The sequence below is a fragment of the Schistocerca serialis genome, chromosome 10, assembly GCF_023864345.2.
Source record: "Schistocerca serialis cubense isolate TAMUIC-IGC-003099 chromosome 10, iqSchSeri2.2, whole genome shotgun sequence".
Classification (NCBI taxonomy): Eukaryota; Metazoa; Arthropoda; class Insecta; order Orthoptera; family Acrididae; genus Schistocerca; species Schistocerca serialis.
The window spans coordinates 57,623,849-57,638,493 of NC_064647.1; the positions used below are offsets into that span (position 1 = coordinate 57,623,849).

Genomic DNA, 14,645 nt, shown 5'->3' on the forward strand with positions numbered 1-14,645 from the left:
CCATTTACAACTGTACGTCATGCAATTACCCATGTTCAATAGTATAGGGTTAGTTTCCCCGCATGTCACACACGAGGCCCGCGTTCGATTCCCGGCCGGGAAGAAGATTTTTATATCACAATGTCTGGTCCTGATATTCTAGGTACGTGGCTTGAAGTCCCGGTCTTGAATGACTTTAGCCCGAGCGGCCTCTCCCTCTCTGGTGCTGAGTCGGCACGTATCTGCTGAGGTGCACATGGAGCGCTCGAGTTACTTTTCGAGCATTTCGTCAGCTGTTGTAAATAGCAGCTCCCCCCACCATCCAACAACACAGTTTTTGTTTTGTTTATCCCCAACTATTTTTCGCCAGAGTTGTGGAATCCCCCAATGTGCGTGTGTTTCTGTTTTCCTATTATTTCTCAAATACATTCATACAATTTTTTGTGCACGTGTTTGTCCTTTACCAGCGCTAAATGGTTAGGTTATGAGCACCCATACGAAAATCAGTACGAACGAACGTAGTTAAAAGGTTTGTAATGTTATAAAACAAGGAAGAGCCTATCTGATATTCTCTCCCAATCGCACCCCCTATCACCAGCACTATTACACCATTTCACGCGCTTTAAGAAAGTGTGAATACTGTAAAATGTCCTAAACTGTCAACTAAAAGATAAATAGAACAGGGGGAAAGCAAATACAATCACGTAAATGAGACTGGATGATCACTTACCACTAAAAACGCACGAACGAGGCACTTTGATAACGTGATAATTAATTGAAACCATCAGCTGCCGACAGGTGTTGTTGATATACCTCGAGGGGGACAGCTGAAAATGTGTCCCCTGAGCGAGACTCGAACCCGGGATCTCCTGCTTGGATGGCAGACGCTCTATCCATCTGAACCACCGAGTACACAGATGATAAGCGCGACTGCAGGGACTTATCCCTTGCACGCTTCCCGTGAGACCCACATTCCCAACTGTCCACAATCTACATACGTAATGTACCTAATAGATAAATGCCGATCCACTCATTACTCGCGCACAGTAAGGTGACGATTCCCGTAAGAGTTCGGGAAACCTGTGCGCGTTCGCGCAAAGGTCAATGGCTGGGTAGCCTTTAACTACACTACTGGCCATTAAAATTGCTACACCAAGAAGAAATGCAGATAGTAAACGGGTATTCATTGGACAAATATATTATACTAGGACTGACATGTGATTACATTTTTACGCAATTTGGGTGCATAGATTCTAAGAAATTAGTACTCAAAACAACCACCTCTGACCGTAATAACGGCCGACATACGCCTGGGCATTGAGTCAAACAGATCTTGGATGGAGCGTACAGGTGCAGCTGCCCATGCAGCTTCAACACGATACCACAGTTCATCAAGAGTAGTGACTGGCGTATTGTGACGAGCCAGTTGCTCGGCCACCATTGACCAGACGTTTTCAATTCGTGAGAGATCTGGAGAATGTGCTGGCCACGGCAACAGGTCCTGACCTGCAACATGCGGTCGTGAATTATCCTGCTGAAATATAGGGTTTCGAAGGGATCGAATGAAGGGTAGAGCCACGGGTCGTAACAAATCTGAAATGTAACGTCCACTGAGTTCAACTCATCCCTCTACATGGTGGCATGGGAAATGTGGAACGCTGAATCCTAAACTAGCAGTGGCAGCTATCATCACAAAATGCTCTTCCATTGCCTGAACGATGTCTATGGGCATTGTTTGGAGACACGTATGCTTCAATAGTGCTACTATAGGTAACCAACTATATATATTACAATTCTCACTGATAGTTTCCCATGCATCCACAGAAGAAGTGGAGTTGTTGACAGAGTCTAGAAACTATTGCCAGTACCTCGTCCTTTTCCCATTGATTATGTGATGAGCTCTGCATCTCGCAACACAAAACGCTGTAAGGTTTTCTGCTGTCGGGTGGTACTTAAAATGTCGTGGAGTCCCATGCCTGATCTGGGTCGCTGAGCGACGTTCGACAGTCCACCACGGTTCGGTTCACCTCCTAAAAGACGTGATGATCTAGGGGTGGATAAATCGACAGCAAGGCGAATCCCAAGGGTAATGCTATCCATCCATTCCTGGGCGCTGCTGCAGACTTCAAACACAGCCAGCTGGCTTAACAGCGTCCAATTTGCTCTACTGGTCATCCTTTTCGGCGGCTTCCTGTCAAGGATTGCTCCACCTGGTAGATGGACCCACAGTGGGATGTGCTCACATGAATGAAGGTCTATCAGTAATTTCTCATTGAGCAGAATCTGTAAGGGCTGAAGAGCAGAAAGGGAGGTCTATGTTCAAGGATGATCCACTGTTGAGGACATACAGTCCTTGAGACATCATGAGGCTCTTTGAAACTCGTCCCTTTGGGTAAAATAGGGTTTGAAACCCATAATACGCTATGGGGATTAAATTCTCCCATCAGGAATAAATGTTGGGGGAGTTGTTATAGAAGATAATTGCCTCAGACCCACATGAATTTCAACTGCAACTGCTTGCAGACAAGTAACCAGAGACACAGCAGCAGAGTGGTGTGTGTTATTTTGGAAACAGACCAATCTCTCCTTTGGCTTTTTCCCTAGTCAGATCACCTTTAGCAAAGAGATGGTCCTCCACTAGGAATTTCAGATCCACCACATAATTACTGATCCTACTGACATTACACTGTAGTATGGAAGCCATTTTACCCTCTCTTGCCGATAGGGCGACGTGTGGCGAGGGTGAAGGCTTAGTTGCAGGGCTAGATGGTTGCCTCAGGCAGACTTCGTGTTCCATTGTCTCTGCTGCAGAATCAATAGAAGTGTCAGACAGAATGAGATCTATATGGTCTGCTAGTTTATGAACCCCCGTATGTCTGTTTGTCAGAGGAGATTTCGGAGGAATATTCATGGTGGTGGTAACACAAGTGCTGGCCTATATATCACAGTCTACCCGTTTACGTGCTGGAACCTCTACAATGTCGGCAATCTTGGCCTTTTCTGATGTCCTGGGCGCATCTGTTGGCTTCGAAATAACAGCATCGTTGCCACTGCAGTTTCAGACAAAGTTATTAGTGCTAGCCCTATTAACATATTTTTATGTAGAGGCTTTGGCTTTCTGAATAAGATTCTTGAGGTCTGAAGCAAACGAATTAGTAAATATGAGATGTTGCATTGCTTCAGGGATCTTTTGCCTCGCCTTACGAAACACGATTTTTTGCTTTTAGCTCTTGTACCTTTCATTCTCCAAAGTCTACATTGCAGCCTTGCAACCTGTACTCCAGATTGGGCTCCAAAACCATAAACATATTCTGGAGGAGAGGAACCAATGAATTGCAGGCAGCGTTACCACACACACTGCAAGTGCCCTCTCCCTGCATCCCAGAGCGATGTGCCCCAAAACCTGGGATTTAAAATAGCGTGTTGGGTTTACTATGTAAGACATCACGTTTACGAAAACGAGATATGTCTTGATATGCTCCGGAAGCGTTCTGCCATTGAAGGTAAGAATAGACGATTCTGATTTTTACCAGTTCGAAATCATTATATTTTGTACACCAATTGCAACTTATTGAGCCCACTTCTCTTTCATTCCTTCTTCTACAGTATCTATAATATCCCTGTTAGACACAATTTCACTACAATCGAAGATTGTGTGTAGTTCTGTTTAGATGGCACATTCCCCGAGGCATTTAGCTGCCTGGATCTTTGTGCAACTATGGTCCCATTTCTCAATAGCTTTATAGATTTCAAGATGCCTGCAATGTTCTCCAAACTATTTTGAATGTAAGAATGTGAAACATTCTCACTTTTAATTATTACAAGGATTCTGTATGTGTTCCACCAGTTCTTCTGTGATTAAATATTAATATTGCCATTCCACCTAGTTCCTGCCCCCTCTCTCTCTCTCTCCTCATCTGCTTCTCTTTCTACTACTCACCCCTGGACTGAACACACTGCTATTTTCATTAAAGTTAATTTAATTCAATTTGTATGCATACCTATAATAACATAAAAAGGCATTATATGTTGCAATTTCTTCCAACATAAATTACGTGCATTGCAATAGAAGCAGTGAATTGTAACGAATATTTTGAGTCACTATTAGTAAACTCTTCCGGGCTAAGTTGCCGTGGTCGATCTGTAGAATTTCTTCTCCCTGACGTTAGGGAGAAGAAATTCTACAGATCGACCACGGCAACTTAGCCCGGAAGAGTTTACTGATAAGGACGCCGGCCGTGAAAGCCTACATGGAATGATTTTGAGTCACTGTTTACCTTAACAAGCATCTGAAATTTCCTACCGACAAGGCAATAACATAAAAATATTACCTTAACTGCCGCGCTCGTCAAGTTTTTTTTCCCAACATTTCCATTACTTCATAAATCTCTGTAAAGAGAAATCCATTACCGTTTCTAAAAAGTATAACATTCAGAACCAAAGGTCGAGTAGAGAATCGAAACCATAATAAGCGATTAAAATAGAAGAGACATGGTATGTACACAGGCTCAACAGCGCCCTCTTTCGTGTAAAGGCCAGGTCAGTGTTACGCAACGATATGCCGGTGCGGAGCCATGTTTCCTAAGTGAGAAACTGTCACTAAGTGCGACTAAGCCTCGCCAACATCACAGGGTTGATCATCGACGTGTGAGTACGTCCGAACGGGGAAGAATGATTGCTCTTTGGGAAGCGTGTCTGCCGTTCTGTGACACTGCGGCTCGTACGTACAGGGCACACGGCTGCAACAGTGAGGCGTGTGTGGGAGAGAAGAGTGGCGCACATAGCACCGATAGTGACACAGGGAACTGGACGACACAACGTGACCATAGCGCGACATGGCCACACCGTCCTGTCGATTCGGCACAAACGGACACAACTGCATCGTCCACAGTGTTGCCACGACGTCGAAGCACGGCGACGGGTGTGGACATGTCTACGTCGCCCATTCGACAACGTCTTTTGCGAGCCGGACTGGTGGCACACATGCCACTGCGTCGGCTACAACTGACTACAACTCACTAATGCCGCAGACTGCGATGGACACGTGAAAGCCGATACACGGGCGCTGAGGCGCAGAATGCATTTGTTTCCGGTCGAGTCCCGCTTCAGCGACGCCGTCATAAGCGTTAGACGCCGCCATGGTGAACGCAACCGGGCACACCGCATTGTAGAGCGACATAGCGGACAAAGGCCTGCAACAGGCGATCTCGCCTTCTACGGCGTGAGGCAATCTGAATAGCTACCAAAACATAACGGAGGTTTTACAGCCCGAGGCACCGCCCCTCCTGCAGTTCATTCCACATGCCATTTTCCACCAGGACAACGCGCGGCCACATGTGAACTCTCCCACAACATTATCTGCGTGATCGTTCCAGTCCAAGCTCTTCACAATTGTAATTGCTAGGTATTTAGCTGAATTCACAGCCCTTACCTTTGTTGACTTCTCGTGTACCACAAATTTAACAGATTTTGTTTAGTACTCATGTGAGTGAACTCTAATTTTCGGTATCCCGAAACAACTGCAAATTTCTGTATCGTATCTACGACATTTTGGAATTGTTTTTGATCTTCTAATGGTTTTACCAGGCGGTAAATGACAGCATCATCGGCAAAACAATCTAAGAGTGCTGCTCAAATTGTCTCCTAAATCGTCTGCATCCACCAAAAGCAGAAGAAGGACTATAACACTCCCTTGGGGAACACCAGATATGACTTCTGTTTTTATTCGATGACTTTCCGTCGATTACTATGTGCTGCGACCTTTCTGACAGGAAATCACGTACCCAGCCGCACAGTTTAAACTGTTTATGCAAAAGGAAATCAATGGCTTCATTAAAAAAAACATTTGGAGTTCGTCGGTATTAAAAACTAAAATAAGTAATTAAACAAATAAACGGAACTGAGAAAAGTTTTCAGATAGAAATTTTCGGAACGGTGGGATTTCGAGGTAGCAAAACGACGTCGTAGAGATGGGATATGAAAAACGTTGAAAGAATAGCTGAAGAAAAGGGTACAAGAAATGAGAAGAAACTAAAGACGCTATATAGCTCCCACTGAAGAGCAGCAGATCACCGCAGTAAATCTGTGGGAAAGATCCATCCGGTGGTGACTGTAACCCTGGGACGACCGCCTGAGACTGGCGCTAGTAACTTTATCGCAGCTGGCGGGCCGCCAAAGGGCCTTATTAGTTCGGCGGCAAATCCTCTAAGATGAGATGCTGCAAGACAGTGGTCACATTCTTCAAACCTCCGATCTCGGCACAAGTACCGTGACTGTAGTTGTATAGTCAAAGTTTGAATCGCAATCGGTAAGAGGACTTCATGTATCCGGTATGGTCTAGTGGCTAGGATACCTGGCTCTCACCCAGGAGGCTCGGGTTCGATTCCCGGTACCGGAAAAATTTTACTCCATAAATAGCTGTGGAAAATTTATTAAGTATTCGGTATTAATACGTATGTTCGTAATGCGCAGTCACTACCTCGAATGAATTCGGCATAAAGCTTTACAAAGATAAATACAAGGACGTGTTGCTCATTTGAGAGTCACAGATCGTACGTCGCCAAGACAAGAACGGATAGCGACCGCTGCATTTCAGATTTTCTACTGCATCTGATGGTATTGGCGAGTCTTTTAATAAATTACACCACCAGTACTTGGCTGGCTGCCGCTCGCCATTGTGCGTCCCAGGTAGCCGAGGATTACCGGCCGCCGAGCCGTCGCCGCCCGACATCCTACCGCGCCGCGCCCGCTCCCGCCGCCTGCCGGCTCCCGCGCCGCGCCGGCCGTAGCTGTTCGTTTCCTACGCACGATCCAGCGATTCGGTAAGCGACGATGACCACGTATAACCGTTCGAACACGACGTTGCAATTGCAATTCGATCGGGAATACGTGAGGCCGACGGCCTTCGAAATCGAAGAATGGATGTTCGACGAACTGCGTACAGAGGAGGAGGAACTGGAGGGGTTGATGCTCAATTTTACATTGTATAGTTAATTTATAAAGTTAAAAACGCTAATACGGTGTGTGTCCACACATGGTGGAATGCGAAGATGTAAGCATAGGGATGGCGCAGTGAGTGATGTGAAGATCTCCTTGGCCGGATACGGTGTGCGTCATTTGAAGGTGTACAACCTCCCATTTGAAGTGCCTGACGACGAAGTGGGACGTTACTTGCGTCTTTATGGCGAAGTAATATCTGTTAACCGAGAGTTCTGGGGTGCTGGCCACCGGTACAAGGTGGACTCTGGCGTCAGAGCAGTGACGACGGTGCTGACAAAACACGTGCCTTCGTTTGTAACGATCGGTGGGCATAGGGGGGTCGTGCAATACAACGGCCAGCCCCAAACGTGCTCAATCTGCAGCTCCACGGAGCACATGAGGGCAACGTGTCCGAGGAGCAGACGTCCGGCGCAATTGCCGCGCATAGAAGCCGCGGATCCACCGCGAGAAGCCGCCACTGCCAGCTACGCTGGAGCGGTAGCGCGCGACGCTCCACGTGCTCACTAGACGGCCTCAGCGGAAGCGGCAGCCCCGTTAGCCGCCGCCACGGAAGGCCCAGCGGCGCCCCCACCCCCTGCCGCAGGTAGCGCGGGAGAGAATCGCCAGCTGAGCTCCGACTCGGAGGGCGAAAGTACGACGGAGACCGACGCAGCCCTGGCCCCCGCCCCCGCCCCCGCCCCCGCCCAGCCGACAGCCGCGCCTGCCAGCAGCCCTGCCGCCCAGGCCGGGCCCAGCGCCGACGTTGCCACGCCGTACAGCGAGATGCGTGAGCTTGCCATCAAAAAGCAAGTCACGAATCTTGCCCGCATTCTGAAGGAATCAGAAGACGAGCCGAAAGGAAAAAACGTGGACGTCCCGGCCGCGGGAAATCCAAAAGGCGGCGGAGCAAGAGGCGAAGTCTCAGCCGTGAAAAAGACGATGACAAGATGGACGTATCTGAAGCAGAAGAGTCAGATACGTCAACCGCAAGCAAAAAGGCAACAACCCCTAAAGCAGAGGACGTAGTACTACGGCCAGAACGGCCACAGCACTCTACAGACCCGCCTCCACAAAGCGATTAAATGCAACAGGGCTCAGTACATAGTGTAATTACATGTAACGGGAACCGAATGACCGCCGCACTAAAATTAGACGCACTAATTGACTTCCTGCAGCACAAAGCCGCAGACGTGGCTATGTTACAGGAGGTGGTCACGACGGCTATAGAACAGGTACCGGGATACGAAGTCATCTGCAACATCGACGCAGGAACTCGCTGCGGAACTGCCACGCTAGTCAGGCACGGCCTCGAATTTGGCGATGTGAGAATGATGCCCGACGGACGCGGAATAGCGGTGAAGGTGGAAGACACTGTATTTGTAAACATTTACGCTCCGTCGGGAACAGAAAACAAGAGTGCAAGGAGCAAATTTTACAACGAGGACATCTGCGAGCTTTTAATTCACAACAACAACGTCGTGCTGGCAGGTGACTTCAACTGCGTAATTTCACCCGAAGACCAGATCCCGGTACCCAACTTGTGCGCCGAACTGCAGGATTTAGTTAGGCGTCTAAAATTACCAGACACCTGGCGTCTACTACACCAAAACCACACAGTATTCGCGTACCTGTATAACCGCGGCAGAAGCAGAATCGACAGAGTGTACATAAACAGAGAGATGGCCACCTCTGTCACACAAGTAGAAGTCTGCCCTGTGACCTTCTCAGATCACTGTGCCTATCAGTGCAAACTCCGTCTATCGAGAAGCAAGCTTCCAGCAGGAAGAGGAACGTGGAAGCTAAATACAAGCCACCTCACGGACGGAAAGCTGAAGCAGGAAATTGCTGACACGATCCAGGCATGCAGACAGCGGCGAGGCGAGTACAATTCCACTACTGAGTGGTGGGTAGAACACGCCAAACCGCAAATAAGAAGGGAACTGATAAGGCACAGTGCTGAGAAGGCTTTCTGGAAACGAAACACGGCAGACTTCTACACAAGATGCCTACGAGACGCGATGGACGCCCCCGCGGACGACGAACTCTTTCTGCCCGCGGATCTGAAGAATCAAGGCACGTATACTGAGCCTGAAAAGGGACAAAATGAGAGGAGTCATCGCCCGTAGCCAGACAAACGGCGAAATCGAAGATGAACCTGCCACGCTGCACCACCTGCACAGGGAAAGACAGAGGGCTAACAGCAAACAAATAAGGCAACTAGTGGACAAGGACGGGAACAGGTTGACGACGAAGAAAGACATCATGAGCCACGTCGAAGACCATTTCAATGACCTGTCCCGAGGAGAAGAAAATGACGACGCAGAAATGGCGAGCATCCTGCAAGAAACCCGCCGGATCCTCACCAACGCAGACCGGGCACTACTGAAGGAAAACGTCACAGATGATGATGTGAAAGCCGCCATCAAAGACAGCAGGAACGGAAGAGCACCAGGCGCAGACGGAATCCCAACGGAATTCTACACTGCGGCTCTGGCGCACAGTCGGCGGAATACTCACCGAAATAATAAACTAAGTTCTCAACGGGACAGAATTGCCTTCAAAATTCCTGCAAGGGACGGTGATTCTGCTCCCCAAAACGAAGGCAGCCAACAAAATCGAAGACTTTCGGCCAATAACCCTTCTATATTCAGACTATAAAATAGCAGCAAAGTGCCTGGCTGCAAACATCAAGGTCGCACTAAAGAAAGCCATTAGCCCATGGCAAACCTGTGCAGTTCTTGGTAGGAACATTTTCGACGCCGTCTGCACATACAGGGACATCTAGCCCACGCAGCAACAACTAGGAGACCCGCAGCCGTAATCTCTCGCGATTTCCACAAGGCTTTCGACAGGATCAGTCACCGGTACCTACTCAAAACCATCGCGCGCCTCGGATTCGGACCAAAATTCGGAAGAACAATCAGGAACGTCATTACAAATGCCACCTCAAAAGTAACAATAAACGGATGGACTTCCAGGCAGGCAAGGATGTCCATTATCGACGGCACTTTGCACAATAGCTCTCGACCCCCTACTACGAAAACTAACAGCTGAAATCGGAGGATACACAATGGGTGCAACAAACATCGCATGTACGGCCTATGCCGACGACATGGGCATTTTGATTCAAAACGAGGAAGAACTAGAAATAATCCAGCCTATCATGGAATCCTTTGAAAGAGCTTCAGGTGCCAAAACGAATCCGAGGAAGACAGTGCTACTACCAATAGGCAACGGCAGACTGCGACCAGCGAGACAGTGGTACCGAGTGACAAACAACCGTAGGGCACTGGGAGTGGAACTACAGCAGTGCCCATTGAAAATGGCAGCACAAAACTGGCGCAGCGTCTTGAACACAACGAGAGGGCTTGTGAGGACACACGCGAACCGGAGCCTGACGCTGAGCCAAAGAGTGCAGTTGGTAAACGAAACGATCCTGTCGAAAGCGTGGTACATGGCCCAAATACTACGTGCTCCGACAGAAATTGCGCGAGCGATAGGAGGCGCGGCCTACTACCTGCTCTGGAGGCGGGAAATCTTCAAGGTCTCCCAGGCGACGTGTTTCCTGTCGAGGGATGAAGGCGGACTCGGACTGACGGACGTAAAGACAAAATACGCGGCACTGCTCCTACACCGTGCGTTGAAAATGAAGCACCAGAACAACAACAGCATAACGTCCAGTCTGATCAACGACTACAAACCGGAATCTGAAGAGGCTCCTGTAGACACCACCCACATTCCATTCAAGTTGCGGCACATTAAACAGATGGCAATCGACAAGAGTTACATCACCGCGGTTGTTGCCGACCCACAACAATGAACGGCGAGAAAGATTTACAGAGCTCTGAGGGGGAAGGCAAGCAAGTCCAAAATAGAGACGAGACTTCCAGATGACGACTGGCCACAGGTCTGGAAGAACGTCTCGGAACGGATACTTCCTGAGCACGCCAGGGACACGTGGTATAAAATCATCCACCAAACAGTGCCGACAAACGAAAAACTGGCACGCATAAAAATGCGGGAATCCCCAAACTGCGAACTCTGCAACCAGACCGACACCATCGAGCATCGTTTCGGTTGCAGAGAGAGCGGGCAAATATGGGCGACAGCAAGAAGGATGATCGCCCACATCAACAGAACCGACGAGAGGGCGATACATGTCTCAGCTGTCACTGTCCCGGACGCGAAGCCTTTCCCCAACGCCATGACGGCACACGCCATCGTCAGCAAACGGCAGACCGACAAGGCGCAGTTCCTCACAGGAGGGCCAAACAACGCTCCAAGTAGCGCCAGACCTTCCAGAACTTCCTGCAGGTCCCGCTGGACGCCTTGAACACGTCGTGACCGACGCCCTCCCACAACACCCACACCCCAGTCGCTGAGGACGTCGCCCACCGATCCCCCCAAAGCCCCGACGGCAAGAGTGGTGCAGTGCGGAAAGCGTTTGCGAAAATGTGCGCTAAGTAAAAGTGTGTATGTGTAGCAGTGCCAAAGTGAGAGTTACGTGCGCCAATTGTAGTCATAAAGTGTCCAATAGCCAAATAAAGCAGGCAAAAGGAAATGATCAGCCATTAAGTTAGTGCAAACGATATGTATTTCGAGTCATTAATGTGTTCTCTCACTCACATTCTCTCTCTCTCTCTCTCGCTCTCTCCACTTAAGGTACGTTTTTTCCTACTCTTATCTTTTTTTGTTTTTTGATTTTTTGTTTTGTTATGTTTATGCCTATGCTGTATATATATATATATATATATATATATATATATATATATATAATAGAGAGAAACATTCCACGCAGGAAAAATATATTTAAAAACAAAGATGATGTGACTTACCATACGAAAGCGCTGGCAGGTCGATAGAAACACAAACAGACACATACATACACACAAAATTCAAGCTTTCGCAACAAACTGTTGCCTCATCAGGAAAGAGGGAAGGAGAGGGAAAGACGAAAGGAAGTAGGTTTTAAGGGAGAGGGTAAGGAGTCATTCCAATCCCGGGAGCGGAAAGACTTACCTTAGGGGGAAAAAGGGACGGGTATACACTCGCACACACACACATATCCATCCACACATATACAGACACAACCAGACCTATTTAAAGACCCAGACTTTAACAACAAAAACACAATTTTGCGAAGAAAGTGCTTCGGATGTATGGCTGTCACATAGAGGCCCTACGTTGGTTTCCCATAATCAGGAATAATGTTTCCTGTAAAAGAAGGTACAAGTACACAGACATTTCTGACCTCTCTGACATTGCAAAATGGAAGGAGAGCTTAAATTTTAATCTTCATCTTGATGTCTGTGACTGATATCTGTGAAGGTTTATTTCAATTTGTAACGAAGTAAAGGTGCAACACGGTGCCACACACAGTTTGATACTTTCTTTTATTTTTCGATACATCAAAGACGTTTCAGGGGTACGTTCCATCCAAAAATCTTTTCTGAGTTCGACTGGTTCAGTTTCCGTCCCCATAATCTGCAGTTCCATTAAATATACTCTAAACCAGACTTGTACATGACCGGCAAGGAGGACACACGTCCAGAAACGAGTGGTAATACGAGGTGTGGCTAGAAAAAAACCGGACTAGTACTGGTGAAACAATAAAACGAATGCAATAAGGCTGAAAGTCGCGTGGCCTGTCACGTGACTGTCGCTCCGCCTACTGCTCGAGTTTCATCTGCCTCCTGCACTCAGTCTGCCGGTGGCGTCTGTTTTAAGTAGTTGACGTTTTGTCTGTGCGTCGGAAAATGTTGAGTGTACAGAAAGAACAGCGTGTTAACATCAAATTTTGTTTCAAACTAGGAAAATCTGCAAGTGAAACGTTTGTAATGTTACAACAAGTGTACGGCGATGATTGTTTATCGCGAACACAAGTGTTTGAGTGGTTTAAACGATTTAAAGATGGCCGCGAAGACACCAGTGATGACACTCGCACTGGCAGACCATTGTCAGCAAAAACTGATGCAAACATTGAAAAAATCGGTAAACTTGTTCGACAAGATCGCCGTTTAACAATCAGACCAGCGTCTGAGTTAACGGGAGTTGACAAGGAAAGTGTTAGGCAGATTCGTCATGAAAGTTTCAACATGAACGAAGTGTGTTCAAAAATGGTTCCAAAATGTCTCACAATTGAACAGAAGGAACGCCGAAGAATGATTTGTTCTGACATCCTGGAAAACATTGAAAGTGATCCCACCTTCTTACAAAATTGATGCATTGGAAAACTCCTGGTTCTCCACGACAAAAAAAAGCACGAATGTCAAAATCGAAATTCAAGGCAATGATGATTGTTTTTTTTTACATCAAAGGGGTTGTGCACATCGATTGGGTACCAGAGGGACAAACAGTGAATCAGCATTACAACATTAGCGTCCTGGCTCCCCTACGTGAGCGAGTACGGAGAAAACGGAACGATTTGTGGAGAAAAAAGTCATGGATCCTTCACCAAGACAATGCCCCAGCTCACAGTGCGTTGTCAGTGAAGACGTTTTTGGCAAAACACAACATTCCCATCTTAGATCATCCACCCTACTCAACTGATTTGGCCCCCTGTGACTTTTTTCTTTTCCCTAAAGTCAAGTCAGCTTTGAAAGGAACTAGATTTGAGACTGTTGAAGCAGTAAAAGAAAAAGCGACGGAAGTAATGTATGGACTTACCGAAAATGATCTGCAGCATTGCTATGAACAGTGGAAAATTCGTATGGAGCGGTGTAGAGACCGAGGAGGAGAGTACATTGAAGGAGATAACACGAAATTGTAAATAATTGTAAATAAATGTTTTTTCCAGCAACAGTCCGGTTTTTTTCTAGCCGCACCTCGTACACTAAAATTAAGAGAAAGTGAAAAATACAAGGTAAGAGCGTCACTAGGACGTCGTAGGTAGAAATATCATTACAGTTGAATCCTGATGGACATTCTCAGATACGTCTAAATTACTATTGTGTTAGTGTGTGTGTGTGTGTGTGTGTGTGTGTGTGTGTGTGTGTGTGGTTGGGAGACCTCAAACTACGAGTGCTCATACCAAAATTAGTGAAATATACGTGATTAAACGTAGAAAATACAATAAAAAGAAGGAAAATGCAGCCAAGATAAAACTTTCTCTCTCTATCTCTCTCTCTCTCTCTCTGTCCCTCTCTGTCTCTCCTCCCTCCCCCCCCCCCCCCCCCCGCCCAGGTATAGTTATAATAAAACTAGCTCACATCGTGTAATATAGCGTTGAAATAGTCAGATGTTCTGAAACTGGCAATTAAGCCACAAGTACGAAAAGGAGAAACACAAAACAGATATAAAGAAAACGTTGTTGGCAATCCCGATGACACGACAGAACTGTGGCCCTAAAATTTTGGGAACAAGTCGCACGTTCCACTAATTATAATAATGAAAGCATTTTGTTGAAATTCACATGAAATTGCACTTACAGCCGTTGCTAAATACAAAGAACTCACAATTGGCCGCTAATTTTACGTCAGTATTCACATATACACTGATCAGCCAGACCATTGTGACCAACGACTTACTGAGGATAGAAACCTATCCAGGGGACAGCAGCGTCACCTCGCGAGATTGAATGCTGGTCAGACACACGCACGGTCCGTGTAGTATCAGTGAGCGTGCTGTTTGTGACGTCACAGCCGACGACGGAAGCCTGTGCCAAAGTTAACACTACGGAATCGGCAAAT

The 14,645-nt window shown here is 47.2% G+C and overlaps 1 protein-coding gene and 1 non-coding gene across 2 annotated transcripts; both read left to right on the plus strand.

Annotated features, from left to right (window-relative positions):
- Positions 1 to 120: 120 nt before the first annotated feature.
- On the plus strand, positions 121 to 7,983 carry LOC126425231 (60S ribosomal protein L22-like). Its single transcript, XM_050088187.1, has 2 exons — positions 121 to 142; positions 7,517 to 7,983. Exons 1-2 carry the CDS (start codon positions 121 to 123, stop codon positions 7,981 to 7,983), a joined length of 489 nt encoding a protein of 162 aa, XP_049944144.1.
- On the plus strand, positions 6,305 to 6,376 carry Trnae-cuc (transfer RNA glutamic acid (anticodon CUC)). Its single transcript has one exon. It is a non-coding gene; the product is annotated as a tRNA-Glu (tRNA).
- Positions 7,984 to 14,645: the final 6,662 nt, after the last annotated feature.

Excerpts from the sequence above, each read along its gene's own strand:
- LOC126425231 (XM_050088187.1), top strand. The coding sequence starts at position 121 with ATGTCTGGTCCTGATATTCTAG. Across the intron at positions 143-7,516 it reads GTCTGGTCCTGATATTCTAG|CCGCCGCCACGGAAGGCCCA; the intron begins GTACGTGGCTTG and ends CAGCCCCGTTAG.